Genomic DNA, 16,788 nt, shown 5'->3' on the forward strand with positions numbered 1-16,788 from the left:
TAATCAAAGTTTAATTGAAATTGATGCAAAAAAAATTTATTTAGTTTAAAAATACAGTTGTTGCATAGCTAGCCACGAGGATATTAAATGCAAATTTTTTAAATAGGATCAAAAAAATAGCCATCAAAGCATGAGCTACAAAATTTCTATACATTTAATCATTTTTTTTGTGTTTAATCTTGAGTATATATCAAACGAAAAAGATTTTAAAAAATACTATTTTTAGTAAAATAATAAAATTAATTTTATAAGAGTAAATTATTTATAAATAAAATGCAAATATTAAAACCTTAGAGAATTTGAAAAGAGTAAAAATCTCTCAATTGATTTGTTTTATAAAAAACTAGCTTTAAAGTCTTTATAAAATTTAACAAATTAATTATTTCAAAATGAATTTCTAAATAAAAGAATTAGTTGTTCATGAAATTAATTCAAATAAATTTAAATAAATCATTTTATTTTAGAAATAAAACTATTTAATTTTAATTTTGAATATTGAAAATGAAAAAAAATTACTTTTAAACTGTTGTAAACAAATTTTAAAAGAATAAAATTGAAATATAATTTGACTTATCATAGATTTTTAAAACCACTAAATTTACTTAATAATTTAGAATAAAATATCTTCACTCAAAAATTAAGAATATTAAATGATTCATACATTGAAATATTCACAAATAAAAGTATTTCTAAAAGTATAAAATTTTGATAGATTTTTCCTTTTTTATTCATTTAAATACTTATTTTATGATAATTTAATCACTATTTCTTAAAAATTATATTTTTGTTGTATTTTACTCTTCATTTGGTATTTTAGTGGCGATAAATAACTGGATCAAAATGTTTATTAGATCAATTAACAAAAATTATACTTTTTAAACTGCTTTTTTTATTAAAAATTTAAAAATATTAAATTTATAAAAAGCTAATCAAGATAGTTAAAAAATTTATTTATTGATTTATCTATTTAGATATGAGTGAGAAGTTTGATTAATTTTTAACATTTATTGAAGAACTTGAATTAGAAGAGTATTTGCCTGCAATAATAGAAAATGGATTTGATGATTGGGATTCACTTAAAGAACTGACTGAGGATTTAATTTATAAGTGCGGGATTTGCACTGAAGAAGTAAAAGTTTAGTAGATAATTGCATGCATTAAGGGAGCAGAGTAGTATGAATATTAAAAAAAGGCACCTTAGCAAAAAGAATAAATAAAAGAAATAGTTAGAAGACCTAACGAAGTATCGAAGGTAGATATAATAAAATCAGCCTCTAAGAAAAAAGATAAGGATGTTGGAGATAACAAGTTTTTAGCTAGTATAAATGTGCTCTCTATTACAGATAAAAATTTTTAATACATTGGAGAAGAAATCAGATTTTGCTAAAATTTAAAAACATTGCATTTATTTTCAAATCAACTTATTAAATTGGACAACCTCTAATCACTAACTAAATTAACCACACTTTAACTTGATAATAACTTCTTGACTAAAATAGAAGGATTGAATACTCTCATAAATTTAGAAAAATTGTAAATTGATATTAATATAATTAATTTTAAATAAGAGCAATTTAAAATTATCTTGAAATATGGAGATTAAAATAGTATTAACCAGGAATTAATTTATAAAAAAAATAGGTATCTTAATAAGAATAGAATTGCTAGGCTAGAAGGATTAGAGAATTGCAGCAATTTAAGGGAAATATAAATTAACAATTAGTAGATTGGCGATGTAGTTTTTACTTTTGATGAAGAAAGCATGAAGGGAATAGGAGAGAGTTTATATTCTATAGAATGCGAGAAAAACAATATTTAAGAAATAGATTCCTTTGTTTACTTAGTAGGATTGGCAAAACTTAAGATATCAAATAACACCATACAAAAATTTGATGTAAATATTCTTATCTCCTACTAAATAAATAATTGATTATGAAATTTTAATTTCTATTTTATTTCAAGAATTTACTTGAGCCTCTTTCATCAATGAAGTATTTAAGCGAACTTACAGCTAAGGGAAATCCTATTTCAACCATTTAAAAATATAGAGACAGAATTGTCTTAATGTCTAAATCTTTATGTAATTAATTATTCATATTTATTTATTAATTACATTGAAGCTTAAATGAATATAATTATAATAGAATAGCTTGATGACAAGAAAATATTGCCATCAGAAAGAGAGTTTCTTCTCAATTTGTGGAGAAAAAAGCAGTAATATTTTTAGATTCTATAATAATAGGTATTATATTTTAATATTTATTAGTGGTATGCTTGAGGAAAAAAAAGAAGATCCAAATGAGAAATCAAAAACAAAAATAGATCCTTCTAAAACATTGGCTTCAGTTGAGGGAAAAATGATTTAAGCTATGTATACAGACGATTAACAATTTAAAAATCCATAAAATTATCAAAAGTTAAATGTAGCCAAAGATGTAAGAGGTAACTAAGCAATAACAGGCACTAAGCACATTCCAAAAATATAATCAAGGCCTTCAAATTAATTCTTCTGAAACATATTTAGTTAGTTAAAACTAATTTAAAAATTTAAAATTATTCTATTTATTAATCTAATATAAATAGTATATTCTAAAATTAAAAAATTAACAAAAAAAAATGAATAAGCAGGTTTATTCAACTAAATCATAAAATTATTTGAAAGACTATTTAACCATGAGGATTTTCCATTGAAGTGACTGAAAAAATTTTTATTAATTAGTATTTAGATAACATTTAAAATTAATTCATGAAATTGTTTATTCATCTTATTATAAGTATTTTTAATTACTAATTCTAAAACTGAAATAATTAATCATAAAATAGTTATAATTTATGAATATTTTATTTTAAATACATCAAATATATAAAGAAAAAATTTAATTTTATAATGTTTGTTAATTTATCAAGAAAGTTATTTGATATGTATTTTAAAAGTGTATCATAAAGAATGAAATTATTTTCATCTAAATAAATTATAAAATCATATTTTTTACAACATAATTTTATTTAAAATATTAAATATTTAAAAAAGATATTTTTTCTAAAATTTATTTGCTAAAATTTAAATTTTGCAATTAAAAAAATTACTTACTATATATCCATTTAAAAAGGATACTTTAATCAAAACATTCGTCTGTAAACTCTATAATAAAAATATTATTTTTAATATATACTTTCTATTTTGTTTATTTTTTATCTACAAACATATATTTATAAAACGAAATAATAAATTCATATTTTTGATATCATAAATATATTTTTTTTAAAACTAATCTTAATGATTTAAGACAGATGTTCTTTAGTCTCAATTTTTACAATTAATCTATTTAGTTATTTCTTTTAATATAAATTATAGTTAATTAAAATCAAAATTAAATAAAAATAAGGTTTAAATTAATTATTAATAATAATTTAAATTAACAATAAAAAAGTAAATAAATAGCTGATAAATAAAAATAAAAATGAATTAAAAGAATTTAATTATTTAATTCATTTATTATAAATATCTGAATCAAAAACAAATAATAAAAATGTTAAATTAGAAAAAGAGTTAAATTGAGAGAAATAAATAGAACTAAAATCAAACTTAAAAACTAAATAAACCAAAGAAAAATCAATAGCAAAAGGAATTAATAGAATCTTATTTTTTAAATACTTTAAAAACATTAAAATTAAAAATACATAAAATATTTTTACCCAAGATTAAGCCTCAAAATTGAGAGATTAGTGCATTTTGCTAAAAAACAACCTAAAGATGATGCACCAATTGCGCTAATTTAACAGCTACTTTTTAATTATTAAAGAAATATAATTATTTATTTAGTTAGTTAGTAGGTAAAAATGAATAAAAAATATCTAATAACTAAAGCAAAATTAGAATGTTAGAAAATGAATAAAATTAAAAGAAATAGAAGTACAAGAAGAATAATAAATAAAACAAAATGCCAATATTTATTCTAAAAATTAAATTAAAAGAGTTTTTTTGTTTTAAATTCATCTATATTATTTTATTATAATCCAAAACAAATAAACTATTTTTACTAGAAAGTAAATGCCAAATTTGTCAGATTAGTGCATTTTTCAAAAGCAGAATCCAAGCCTAATACACCTTTATCACCAATACTATTAAAACTTTTTAAATATTGAAGAAAATATAATTTATTTGTTAGTAAATAATAAGGTTAAAATTAAAAAAAAATGAAATAATAAAATATTAATTAACAGAAAAAGATGTATAAATTATAATAAGAATCAAACAAATCAAATGAAAAACTAATAAATAAATAAAGTAAAAGAATTTTATTGGTTTAATCCTTTTATATCTCTAAAACATATATATTATTTTTACCTCAAATCTAAGTTCAAACTCGAGAGATTAGTATATTTTGGAATAACAGAGCATAAACGATATGCGCCAATTTCACCAATAAGCTAACAACTAAAATAAGGTGAAAAAAATTAAGAAAAATATGAAATAATAATAAATTTAATTAATTAATTAATAATCAATCAAAAATTTAAATTAAAAATCAGATAAATTAAAAGAAGTAATTAAGTACAGAATTAAAAGCTAATAAATAAATTAAAAGAGTTTATTGTTTTAAATTCATTTTTATATAAAAATATCAGAATCCAAAACAAATAAATAAATAAATTAGCTATTTTTACTTAAGATAAAGATCTAATTTTAAGAGATTAACACACTTTGCTAAAGTATAACTTAAATCTTATGCACCTTCATCACCAATTTCATTTTCTCTTATTAAACAGAAAGAAAAAATATTAAATACCTTATATAACCAAATGCCAAATAAAAATCTAGTGGTTTGGATATTAATGAGTTTAAAATTAAAGGTAGCTATTTTTTAAATTTTATTTTTTTGATCCTAACTTAAATTAGAAAGCAGAAGGTAGTGAGAAATTAATTAATAGTCAAATAAAAAAATGAGTAAAACTAAGAGAAATAAACTTTCAATAAAAAAAAAGCAAATAAATAAAATTAAAAGCTAATAGAAAAATAAAAGAAAATTCTTTTGTTGTTCTAATTTAAAATTTATTAATTATATAAAAAAATACTCCTATTCAAATAAATTAACCATGCCAAGGTTAAGTTTTAAATTTTAGAGATTAGAGCAATTTATTAAACCAGAACTTAAACTTTTTACTCCAAGTGCACCAATTTAATTATCACTTTTTAAATATTGAAGAAGAAGAAAAAAATTAATTTGCTTGTTTTGTTAATTAGAATGAAAAAATGAAGAAAGAATATGAAATAATAAAAAATTAATTCATAATGAAATTAAAATTTGAAAATTAAAAATGAATTAGATAAATAAATTAAGAGAAAAATGAAGTATAATCAGAATAAAAAAGCAAATAAATCAAATAAAAATCTATTAAATAAACTAAAAGAGTTTTATTATAAATTATCCAATCCAAAACAAATAAAGTGTTTTACCTAAGATTCAAATTCAAACTTTTGAGATTATTACAATTTTCTAAAAGAGAAACTAAGCCTGATGCACCTTCGTCACCAATTTAATTGCTTCTTTTTAAAAATAGAAAAAATATAATTAATTAGTTAGTTATTTTGAAGGAAAAAACAATGATAAAGAATAAACTAATAAGATAGTAATTAATAATCAAAATATGAATTCAGATTTAGAAATTAAATTAAGAGAAAAAGAAATACTAAAATAAATAATAAACAAATGAATCAAATAAAAAGCTAATAAAATAGAGTTTCATTGTTTATATAAATAAATATTAAAATCATAAAAAATAAAAAATTTTTTACAAAAGATCAAGTAACAAATTTTAAAGATTAGTGCATTTTCCTAATGCAGAACCTAAGCTTGATGCACCAATAACATTAATTTAATTATTTCTTTTTAAATATTGAAGAAATCTTGATAAATTAAAAGTAAATAATGAAGATATTAAGAAATTAATATTGATCAAAGTTAAAAATTATAAAATTAATTAGTTAAATAAATTAAGAAAAAAAGAAATAAAATAAAAAAGCAAATAAATGGATTTAAAAATTTTAATTGATTTAAATTAACGTTTATGTTAAATGAATCCTAAACAAATAAACTGTTTTTACTAAAGAAAAAGTTTCAATTTTGAAATATGTGTAAAATTTGCTAAAACAGAACCTAATTCTAATCCAACATCTTCATCATTTTAAATGGAACTTTTTTAAATATAAAAAATAAGAAATAAGTTAATAATCAAAGAAAAGCTTAAAATAAATTAGAATATGAGTTAAATAAATAACTTTTTACTTTAGAATAAGTTTCAAATTTGAGAGATTAGCACATTTTGCTAAAGCACCTAAGCTTGATATACCAATCGCACCAATTTTATTGTCACTTTTTAAATATTGAAGAAAATATGAAATAATTATATATATAATAATCAAATAAAATTAGAAAATTTGAAAATAAATTAAATTAATAGTGAAAAAATTAAAACCAGAATTAAAAAACAAATAAATCATGATTTTTATAATGTTAAATTAATTTTTATATTAAAAATATCACAACACCCAATAGAAATAAACTGTTTATACCTTAGATCAAGTGCCAAATTTGAGAGATTAGTGCACAATGTTAAAGTAGAACATAAAATTGATGCACTTTTTTCACCAATTTAATTGTAACTTTTTAAATATTGAAGAAAGTATAATTAGTTTGATAGTAAAATGGAAAAAATGAAGGAAAAGTTTGAAATAATAAAAAATTAAACAAATCCAAAGAAAAACTAGTAAAAATAAAAAAATTTTCATGATTTTAAATTAAATTTTTTATATAGGAACATCACAAATCGAAAATAAATAAACTCTTTTTACAAAAACTGAAGTGTTAAATTTGAGAGATTAATGCAGTTTGCTAAAGCAGAACATAATCCTGATATATCTTCGTCACTGATTTCTTAATTCCTTTTTAAATTTTGAAGATTTTTTTAGTAGTTAGTTAGAAGGAAAAAATATGGAAAGATAAGAAATAAATTTATTTAAAAATCAAAAGTTGAAATTTAAAAAATGAGTTATAGTAAGAGAAAAATAATAACAAAATAGAATAAATTATAAAATAATCAAATAAAAAATTAAGAATATTTAAAGAATAACGGTTAATGTATTGTAATTAGGATCATATGCCATAAAATAGATAATTAGGGTTTTTTGCATAAAGAACATTATTTAGGACCTGGTCCTAATTAATAAGTTTATTATTAAAAATCCTAATTAATAGAAAAATTGTATCATATATTTAAAAAACTTCATAAATATATTAAAAATTGCAATATTTTAGAAAAAAATTATTTTTAGTTTAATCTTAAAGTGCTTAAAATTTATTAGAATTAAATATTTTATTTGTTTAGGGTAGACTTTTAAGATCTATTTTTAAAATAATAAGTTTAATATAATTTGTTTTTTAATATAGTATAACTCCTTTTAAATTGGAAAATATTGGATACCCTACCAAAACTTTGTATTTGGCAAAAGTAAAAGAGGTTTTTTATTAATAAACATATAATAATTTTTTTATAAGACTATGATAATTTTATATAAAAAACTATTTAATTATTTCAAAATTCTATTTTTACAAATAATATGTAAATATTTATAAAGAATATCTTCACTTTAAATTGTATTAAAATTAATCAATCAATTAATTTTCTAAATATATAAGTCTATTTCTTAAATAAAGAAAAATATTTGTGAAAATTTATATATGTAATTTGTAATCAAAAAGTAATAAAATTTATTTATTATTTGATTGGTCCAATATGAAACACCACAATCAATTTTTAATTAATTTTATTGGCTATTAATGAATTAGATGTTTTTACAATAATAATAAATTGAATACTATTGAGGAAATTAATTATTAGCTTTCAACAGTAAGTATCTTAAGGTTCATACATTATTAAATTTCTTAATAAATTATAATCAAGTTTTAGCTAATTAATATTAATTAATTACAATTTAACTAGATTATTCAAATAATATGGAAAAGAATTAGTAAAATCAAACTTCAATTGACACAAGTGAAGGTTTTTATTCTAAAACTCCTGCTTCTAGATTAGCAAATAAGGAAATACTGAAGGGGAAGAAGTTAAATGTGCTTACTATTTCAAAAAAGCTGCAAAAAAAAGATATCGAGCCAAATAAAGTGGTTGAAATTAATACTATGAAATCAGAGAGCAGTAAAGAAGATTTAACAAAGGAGGAGCTACCTTCTATATAAAATAGGCTTCAATAGAATGTGAGCTCTAAAAGTCCATACATATAAAATAAAGATACGTGCTAAAGCGCACTACTTAAAAAAAGTAAGACTAAAAAAGATGATACTGAAAATTAAAAATAAGATCATTCTTAATCTGACAGTAAATCTAAAATAGAATATATTTTACCGACAAAAGATTTGAATTTGTTCAAGAGACTTGAGTAAAAGGCCTTTAAAGTGATGAATACAATGGATGAAAAGATGATTGATGCTCTTTAAAGAAAGGAATATGAAATTGTGAAGAGTTTTTAAACAATTATAAAGAGATTAATGGATGAGTTGAGTTCTTTGAATGAGAAATTAAAAAATGAAAATCTTGCTATGCTAAGAGATAGCACTATTAATAATTTAGAGAAATAAGTAGCTTTTTTCAGAGACCAATCCTATCAATTGAATAATTAGATAAAAGATTTGGAGTATGAGTATAAATTAGTCATGCAAATTAATAATGAAAAGGATGAAGAAATAAATAGTCTTTAAAAGGCGCTCATAAATGTAAAGGCTAAATTAATTAACAATTCTGCAATATTAGATCAATAGCAACGCTCTTAGTCTCCAATGAACTTAAATAAAAACACAAATTCTTCATTGCTCATAACAGAATGTAATTTTCAAAATGAAAAAATTTAAAAAGTTAATGCTTAAGAAACAAGTAAGAAATCTCAATCACCTTTAAGAAATAATAGAAATAATGATCAACTAAATTACATTCAATCTGGAATTAAAAACGAAGAAAATGATTTGTATGGCTAAACCAACTCAGAGATTTTAAGGAGATAGCCTTAAAAGACACCAAATAAAGCTAATTCAATTCAATAAATAAAATCATAAACAAAGAAGGGATCTCCAACAAGTTGCTAGTCTGTAATGGTATCTGAAGAAAATACAGAAAGTAACCATAAAATGTAAAATTTTGATTAGGGTACAAGCTAAAATTTGATAACTCCTAATTTTTCTATTGGAGGAGTTTTAGATGCTTCATTGTATATAGATATAGAAGCACTTGTGAGTGTATACATTTAAGATAAGGAAAGCCAATAAACAATAAAACATGCCTTAATAAATTTTATATCAAATAAGCTTAGACCTAAAAATTAAATTATTTAAAACTTATAAAAGTAACTTAACGAATCTAAATAAAGTTTGGCATATTTTAATTAAATTTAAAATGGATAAAATGAACTGGAAGCACTGTTTGTTGCTGCTGTGGAAGATACAAAAGCTCAAGTTTTGAAAAGAAACAATTATCAAAGTGGTAAATTCACCTCTTCAGATAGAATAGATATTATATATAAATTTATGTCCTCAGAAAAATTTTTGTAGATTGTTCAAGCGAAAATATTTAACAAGAAATGCTGTGAAAATCAAAACTGTCTTTTCAACATAAATACAGTTTAGAAGAAAGCTAATTCTCTACTAAAAGAATATGGCACAAATGAATAAATAAAAAATTTGTATAAAGGTTTAAAAGATTTGACAATTGACGAAAAAATAAATAGCATCTTTGATGTTTCGATGGAAAGAACAGGTTAAAATTCTCCCAAAAGCAACTTTGATTAAGAAACACAGAGTCTCTTATAAAAATGGAAGATAATGAATAATATTAGTGGGAAATATAAGAAAGAAAACAGCAAGTCAGCTATGAACAATAGTACCTTTAATGACTCTAAAGAGTATTCTTCGTTGCTGTTTGATCAAAACTATTTAAAGGAGCTACAAAAAAATCAACAAAAAATATATAGAATGAACAATTAATTCAGAAGAATGTTTAAAGAAGAAAAAATTTAAGATAAAGAAATAGATGAGAGATTAACTGGTTTCATAAATGAAACTATGCATAAATTGGATTTCGATGATCCAAAAAGAAAAACATCAGATTCCTAACCAAACAATTAATTTTTGAACTTAAATAATACTTTAACATCTACATTTTCTAGTAAATAACAACAAATACCTTAAATTCTAAATTCAACTGAAAAACCCCGTTCACACTCTATAAGAGTGACTTACAGACATGGAAAAATTTACAATTGAATGAATATTATTAATAAATAAAATCTAAAAATAACTTACTTGTAAATAATTCTTTTAGAAATATTGATTAATAAAATCATTAAAAATATGATATTATTAATTGATATATTAAAAAATAAATTTAAATTTATTATAATATCCAATTATATAATTAATTTTTGTGTAAATATTTAAAAAACCAGATATATATTCACTTTAATTTTATAAAATTAAACTTTTGTTTTTCTACTAAAAAGGGGTTTAATCAACTTTAATAATAGTAAATACTTTTGATTAAGATAGTAAATTTCAATTATTAGTTATAAGATATTCAACGGTATGTATATTTATTATAAATATTAAATAAGTATTATCTAACTTTAAAAATAATAGAATTTTATTTATGTAGTAAACTTAATCATTTTTTTAGCCCTAAATAGCTTTAGTTGGTATAAATAAGATATATTGTTGTATTTTATTAAATAATATATCAAAAAATATAAGATTTAATTCATTATTCAATAAAATTGTATTTTAAATACTCAATTTTTTATATAAATTAGATTCATTTTTATATAAATATATTAATTTTTTTTATGAAGAAATATGAAAAAAAATTTTAGAAGTTTCAATAAAAATGATTTTGAATTAAACAATCATTTTAGAAATATTCATAGAAAATTAATTAATAGATTTATAGAAAACATGTATTAATAAAATCCATTATAGCTTTATCTAAATATCTAAAAATGCTTAATAAAGGAAAATAAAATTATAATCAGTTATTTTATAATGTTATCACTATTGGGTATTCATTATTTTAATTTCATATCGCAGTGGAGATAATGCTTCATATCATAGGTGTTAGTGGCAAAGAAAACATCATAAGAAAGAGTATTATCATGCAAACTAAATACTCTTTTAACTTTTGTCACGTATGGCTCTTTAGCTGAAGAAGTTCTAATAATGTCCTTAGAGTTAAGCTCAAGCTTATTGCTTTAACTAATAACACCTTCTTCTATTTCACATACACCGAAAGGATGACTTAAAAGGAGCTCAACAACTCCATTGTTGGGATTAAATCTAAAATATCCAGTTTCAGCATGCAATGGTATGTTATCAATCTATTTTTAAGTTGTTTATGTATATAAGTAAAGGTTAGGTTTTATTTAAGTAATGCTAATCTATTCATTGTATGCTAATCCCTTTTCAACAAGCTTTCCTTCTCCGGACCATTATCCAGCCATAAAGAAATGATGATTTACTTCAGCCATTTTTATTTATAACAACTTTTTTTTTGTAATTTTTGATATTTTAATTTTCTAATTAATTAAATTAAAAAGATATCTCAATTGTTATTCCAAATATTTAATTTGAGAAATTACTTAGAGATTTTACTTATTAATTTTTGATATTTTGTACAATAAATAAATATCTTCTAAGATTCTAATGTGGCTTTATTGAATATTAACGAATTAAATTTCATTCTTAAAAAATAAATTTTTATGGAATGTAATATCACTAACTTGAAAAGACGTTTTGCACTTTAAACTAAGCTATTACTTACTTAGCTTAGAGTAAGAAAGAGTATTTGTTTTAATTTATTTACTTGAAATGAAATCTATGAAATTATAATTTTATCAATTATTTCTAAAAATATTTTAAGATAAAAATGAGAAATCATTTTGAAAAATTGATACTTTTATATTTTATGTTTATTACAATCTGATCTATTATTAAATAAATATATAAGTTGGCTGATAATAATTATTTTTTGTTTATATTTTGATAAAATATAATTTAATTAAAAAAAACCTGATGTTGGTTGTAATAATTTATATTTATTTTTATTTTATTAAGTTCAATAAAATTTAGAAAGCAAAGATAAACAAATAAATAATTATATAAATAGGAATATAGATAAACTTATAGATGGCTGAAAAAAATTAGATTACATTAGGGTATTGGAATATAAGAGGTTTAGGTTAGCTAAGCAGATATCTTCTTGAATACACTGGTCTTAAGTACAAGGAAAAGAGATATTAAAAGCTTGAGGAATGGTTCTAAAAGGATAAGTAAGGATTAGGAATAGAATTTGCAAACTTACCTTATTTAATAGATGGAGATTTAAAATTAACCGAAAGCCACGCAGTAAATCTGTACATTATAAGAAAGAGCGGCAAGAATGAATTGCTAGGAACTAATCTGATCGAGGAATCTAAAATTAGAGAGCTTATTGGATATTTAGAAGATTTTTTCAGATAAATATTAACTTTGTGCTTTAATCCTTAATTTAGTATCATTAAGTAACAAAAGTATAATGATGACTTTAGCCTAAGATTGCAAAGATTGGAAAATCAGCTCACTAAAGACAACAGAAAATGGCTTAATGGTCAATCACTTAGCCTTCCTGATTTTATATTCTATGAAATTAGTTAATACATTAAAGGAATCTATCCCGAAGAATTTAAAAAACTGCCAAAAATCTAAGCCTTCCAAGCCCGTTTTGAAGAAATTGAGTAAATATAAGACTATATGATGTCTGAAGAGTACATTTATGCTCCATTCTTAGCAGTTGGTCATGGAGCCTAATGGACTGGCTTAAAATAAAAATGATTAAATGAAAATATATTTAAATATAAATGGTTTTTAATTATTTAAATCGATATTTTGCATTTAAATTTCAAAGAATTCCTGTAATCAGTCAGTTTTTATTTTATGTTAAACAACTCAAATTTGTTTCAGTTTAGTAAGTAGAAAAAAAAATATAAAGATTTTATTTTGTTTTATTTTTTGAAATATTGTATTTTATTTCAAAAATATTAAAAATATTTTTATTTTGTATCCAGCTTCTATTTAAGTTAAAAATTAATTTTTTAATTGCTAAATTATATTTTATATTTTTATTTAATAATTTTTTTATAATGAACAAAAGTAACTTATTTAGTTAAAAATATATAGTTAAATTTATTGTTTCTAAAATAAAATTGATTTTATCTTTTGAAAAAATTTTTTAGCAAATAAATTTCTACTCCTTTATATAAGAAAGATTTTACTTACCTTGAGTTACAAAAAAATATAGGTTAGTTACTTTTATTTCTGTAATCAGTCAGTTTTTTATTTTATATTTAACAAGTTTCAGTTTAACAAATCGAAAATATTAAAAAGATTTTATTTTCTCTTATTTTTATTTTTTGAAATTAGAGTGTAAGTTATAAAATATTTAAAACAAATACTTTTCAATTACAATTTTTTTTAAAGACTTATTTTTTAATTTCTAAATCAACATTTTTTATTTAAATTAATCAATAAATTTTTTTTAAACATCACAGACTAAATTATTTTAAAATGTAAAATTAGTTAAGTATTGAAAATGATTTAAACTTTTTGTTTCCAAATTAAAGATTTTTTATCACTAGAAAAAGATGATATGTATAAAAATTTTTACACCTTTCTTTAAAGGGAGAAATTTACTTACCTTAGGCTATCAAAAAAAAATACAGGTTATTTAATTTTAACTGTACTAATAATTATTTTTGCTCTTGGTAAATGAATCTTAACAACAAAGTGAAAAAATCTCTTGATAATTTTCTATTTCTAAAATATTTTTACAAAATATAAAGTTAAATTTTGTTTTAAAACTCAATTTGTGTAAAAAAACGAGAATATTTTATTAACTTAAAATCTAAATTAAAATTAAGCTTAAAATTAAAGTTTTTAATTATAAAATTTTATTATTGGCTTTTTTTCTATTAAAATAGAATATTAGATGCACATTTAAAAAGTTTTAGCATATCAAAGCATATTTTGAGGTATTATCTTGTAATTAAATAAAGATAAAATAGATTAATATTTATAAATGTTTCAATAAAAATCAAAAAGATAAGAACTTGGAGAAATGAATAACTAGTATTTGACTAGATTAAAAATAAAGTCATATTCATTTTTATTTAAATGTGAATAAATTCCTACTAGTTGATAAAAATTGCTATCAAAAGGATGATGTAAACTCAGTATTGCAGCATGAGTGACGAAAGAGAAGTGTTTTATTTTTATCATCTATTTTTCTTAAATATTTGAGAATTAAAGTACCTACCAGTGAGGGAAGGAATTATTTTTATCTTCGAAGTACCAATACATATAGTGCATGTAAATTGTTTATATAGTTTTACAAAATTTATCAAATTTTGTTTTACATTATATTGAAGAGTAAAATTTTTTATTGCAAAATCAGAATTTTAAAATTACTAAATAGAAATAAGAAATGATTTTAGTTATTTAAATTTATAGGCAGCTAGCTATTCTTAGGTATGCTTTGTATTAGGATTCATACAAAGCTATTTATTTACATTTGAAAAAAGAATAAAATTAATTAGCATCTTTTAAATATTTATGTTTAACTTTTTTGGTGGGGGTTTAACATTTTTGTTATTTATTGATGAGGGTACAGTATGCATGTATGTAAATATACATGTAATTAAATTAAATGTTTTTTTTTAAAAAAAAAAAACAAACAAAGATATAAATTGGTGGGTTAAAAGATATAAATTGATTGATTAATTATTAAAATTAACATGATTAACTCATTCATTCATAAATCTTCACTAACTCTCAAATTTAAAATCTATTTTCTCTATTAAATCTCTAAAAAGATACTTATTTATTTGCTTTAATAACAGTCAAAAATATTAAGTGTAAAATAGTTAATTTAATAAATTATTCATAGAATGTATTTTAATTCTTAGAAAGTTCAAAATTTAAAGAACCATCCCTTCACAGTATTCATTATGGATTTTAGAAATTTTTAAAAAATTTGTTTGTTTGTTTATTAATTTATTTATTTATTTTTTAGTTTATTTGTTTGCTTGCTTGTTCGTTTGACTATTTAGTCAATCTTTAGAGATTATTGAAGTATTTCTATTTTTTGTCTGCTTTAACATTTAAAGAAAAATCTTACTAACTATTAAGTTGAGTAATTTTAATTGTAGAAGGGGGGACTTTTGCTTTATAGGTAATGAGGAAGATTTTTAAGATAGAAGAAAAGTTGGTTGAAAAAGGTGGGAGGTCAATTGATCATAGAGTTAAGTGTTCGAAAATGAAATATAATATTATTTTGCTTTACTTCTATCAAAATGAAAATTCAAATATCTTATTATTCAAAAGAACAATCAGTTGAAATATTTATGACTGAATTAATGAAAGAGATAGTTTGTAGACAATAAATGTATGAAAATATATTTTTGATCAATAAAAAATTTTTAGAACAATATAAAATAAATTAAATAAAATTTGAATGTTCTAGCTAACTAGCAGACTGCATATCTATCTGATTAGCTATATCTTTTGGTAATAAGGTTTCTTCATTCATTTTAAACCAATAATTAATTATTACCTAACTAGCTCGGACGTATCTTATTCAATTCTGTGCATAGATTTTAAATTTTACATTAACTTTTTAGATACAGCTAATCCAAATAAATAGTATTAGCTCTGCCTTAGTGCTAAACTGATAAATTTTATGATTAAAACACAGAACGTTACATAGAAAATCAACCAATCAAGAAAAGAAATAAAAAAAGTAAAATAAAATAAAGAAATAAGAATGGAAAGATAACAACATTAGAGGTGATCAGAATTAAATGGGATTAAAATAAATAATATGATAATTAGTTTCTAAAATACAAGATTGGACACAGAGTTTGATGCGCTATTTTGATTTCAGCTTTAAGATGATGTATTATAATTTAAATAGCTTACTAATTAATAAACACTTATTTCGTTTTGATGAATCTATAAATATATATTGAAGCTTGAAAGTTTACAATCATTTAAAAACTGTAATGAAAAGCTTTTTAGTTTCAAATTTAGTTCATAGCTGGATTTAGCTTAACAAAAAATAATCTAATACAGGAATTATAATTTTATTTTGAATTAATATTCCTATTTTTAAAATAAATGTAAGTAAACAAAAGCTTTGCGTATTTTCTCAGAAATATAAAGGAAATGATGAGATTGTTAATTGAAATTCAAATTAAATTACACTTTATATAATCATCTTGATTGAAGATGAACGAATATTAATTTTTTCTATTCATATGAATAATTCTGAAAATCAAAAACTACTGACGAAATGTTTATTACATCTGGGATATTATCTGTGATTGATTAAAATATTATTTTAATCAAAAATTAATTGTTTTTAGTTAATTGATTAGTTAGTTATCTATCTTATTATAAAATTAATTTTGATTTTGCTATTTTTATACTACATAATAATAATGAATGAGAAGAGTTTTATAAAAAAATGCTTAAATCCAAAAATCCCATAAAATTGTTAATTATAATTTATCAGTTACTTGGTTTATCTAAGAGCGCATTCTAACATAGTGAAATTATGTCCATTTAATATTAATGTTAATAGAACATTTTATGAAATAATAAAAGAATATCAATTTTTCCTTGTTTTTCAAAGGCTGCAAAT

General features: G+C 20.6%; 4 protein-coding genes across 4 annotated transcripts; 3 read left to right on the forward strand and 1 right to left on the reverse strand. All coding sequences in view use genetic code 6, as the record gives it.

Moving 5' to 3' along the window:
• Positions 1 to 973: 973 nt before the first annotated feature.
• Positions 974 to 2,513, forward strand: TTHERM_00462989 (protein phosphatase 1 regulatory subunit, putative; the record flags this gene model as incomplete). Its single annotated transcript, XM_001471348.2, has 5 exons — positions 974 to 1,533; positions 1,642 to 1,894; positions 1,963 to 2,080; positions 2,145 to 2,214; positions 2,267 to 2,513. 5 exons carry the CDS (start codon positions 974 to 976, stop codon positions 2,511 to 2,513), a joined length of 1,248 nt encoding a protein of 415 aa, XP_001471398.2.
• A 5,502-nt stretch (positions 2,514 to 8,015) lies between these two features.
• TTHERM_00462990 (hypothetical protein) lies at positions 8,016 to 10,328 on the forward strand (the record flags this gene model as incomplete). Its single annotated transcript, XM_001018796.1, has 1 exon — positions 8,016 to 10,328. The coding sequence occupies one exon, from the start codon at positions 8,016 to 8,018 to the stop codon at positions 10,326 to 10,328; it is 2,313 nt and encodes a 770-aa protein (XP_001018796.1).
• A 791-nt stretch (positions 10,329 to 11,119) lies between these two features.
• Positions 11,120 to 11,581, reverse strand: TTHERM_00463000 (UPF0678 fatty acid-binding protein-like protein, putative; the record flags this gene model as incomplete). Its single annotated transcript, XM_001018797.3, has 1 exon — positions 11,120 to 11,581. The coding sequence occupies one exon, from the start codon at positions 11,579 to 11,581 to the stop codon at positions 11,120 to 11,122; it is 462 nt and encodes a 153-aa protein (XP_001018797.1).
• A 511-nt stretch (positions 11,582 to 12,092) lies between these two features.
• TTHERM_00463010 (glutathione S-transferase, amine-terminal domain protein) lies at positions 12,093 to 13,122 on the forward strand. Its single transcript, XM_001018798.3, has one exon. The coding sequence runs from the start codon at positions 12,126 to 12,128 to the stop codon at positions 12,921 to 12,923; it is 798 nt and encodes a 265-aa protein (XP_001018798.2). The 5' UTR covers positions 12,093 to 12,125; the 3' UTR covers positions 12,924 to 13,122.
• Positions 13,123 to 16,788: the final 3,666 nt, after the last annotated feature.

This window comes from Tetrahymena thermophila (genome assembly GCF_000189635.1).
Source record: "Tetrahymena thermophila SB210 genomic scaffold scf_8254593, whole genome shotgun sequence".
Lineage (NCBI taxonomy): Eukaryota > Ciliophora > Oligohymenophorea > Hymenostomatida > Tetrahymenidae > Tetrahymena > Tetrahymena thermophila.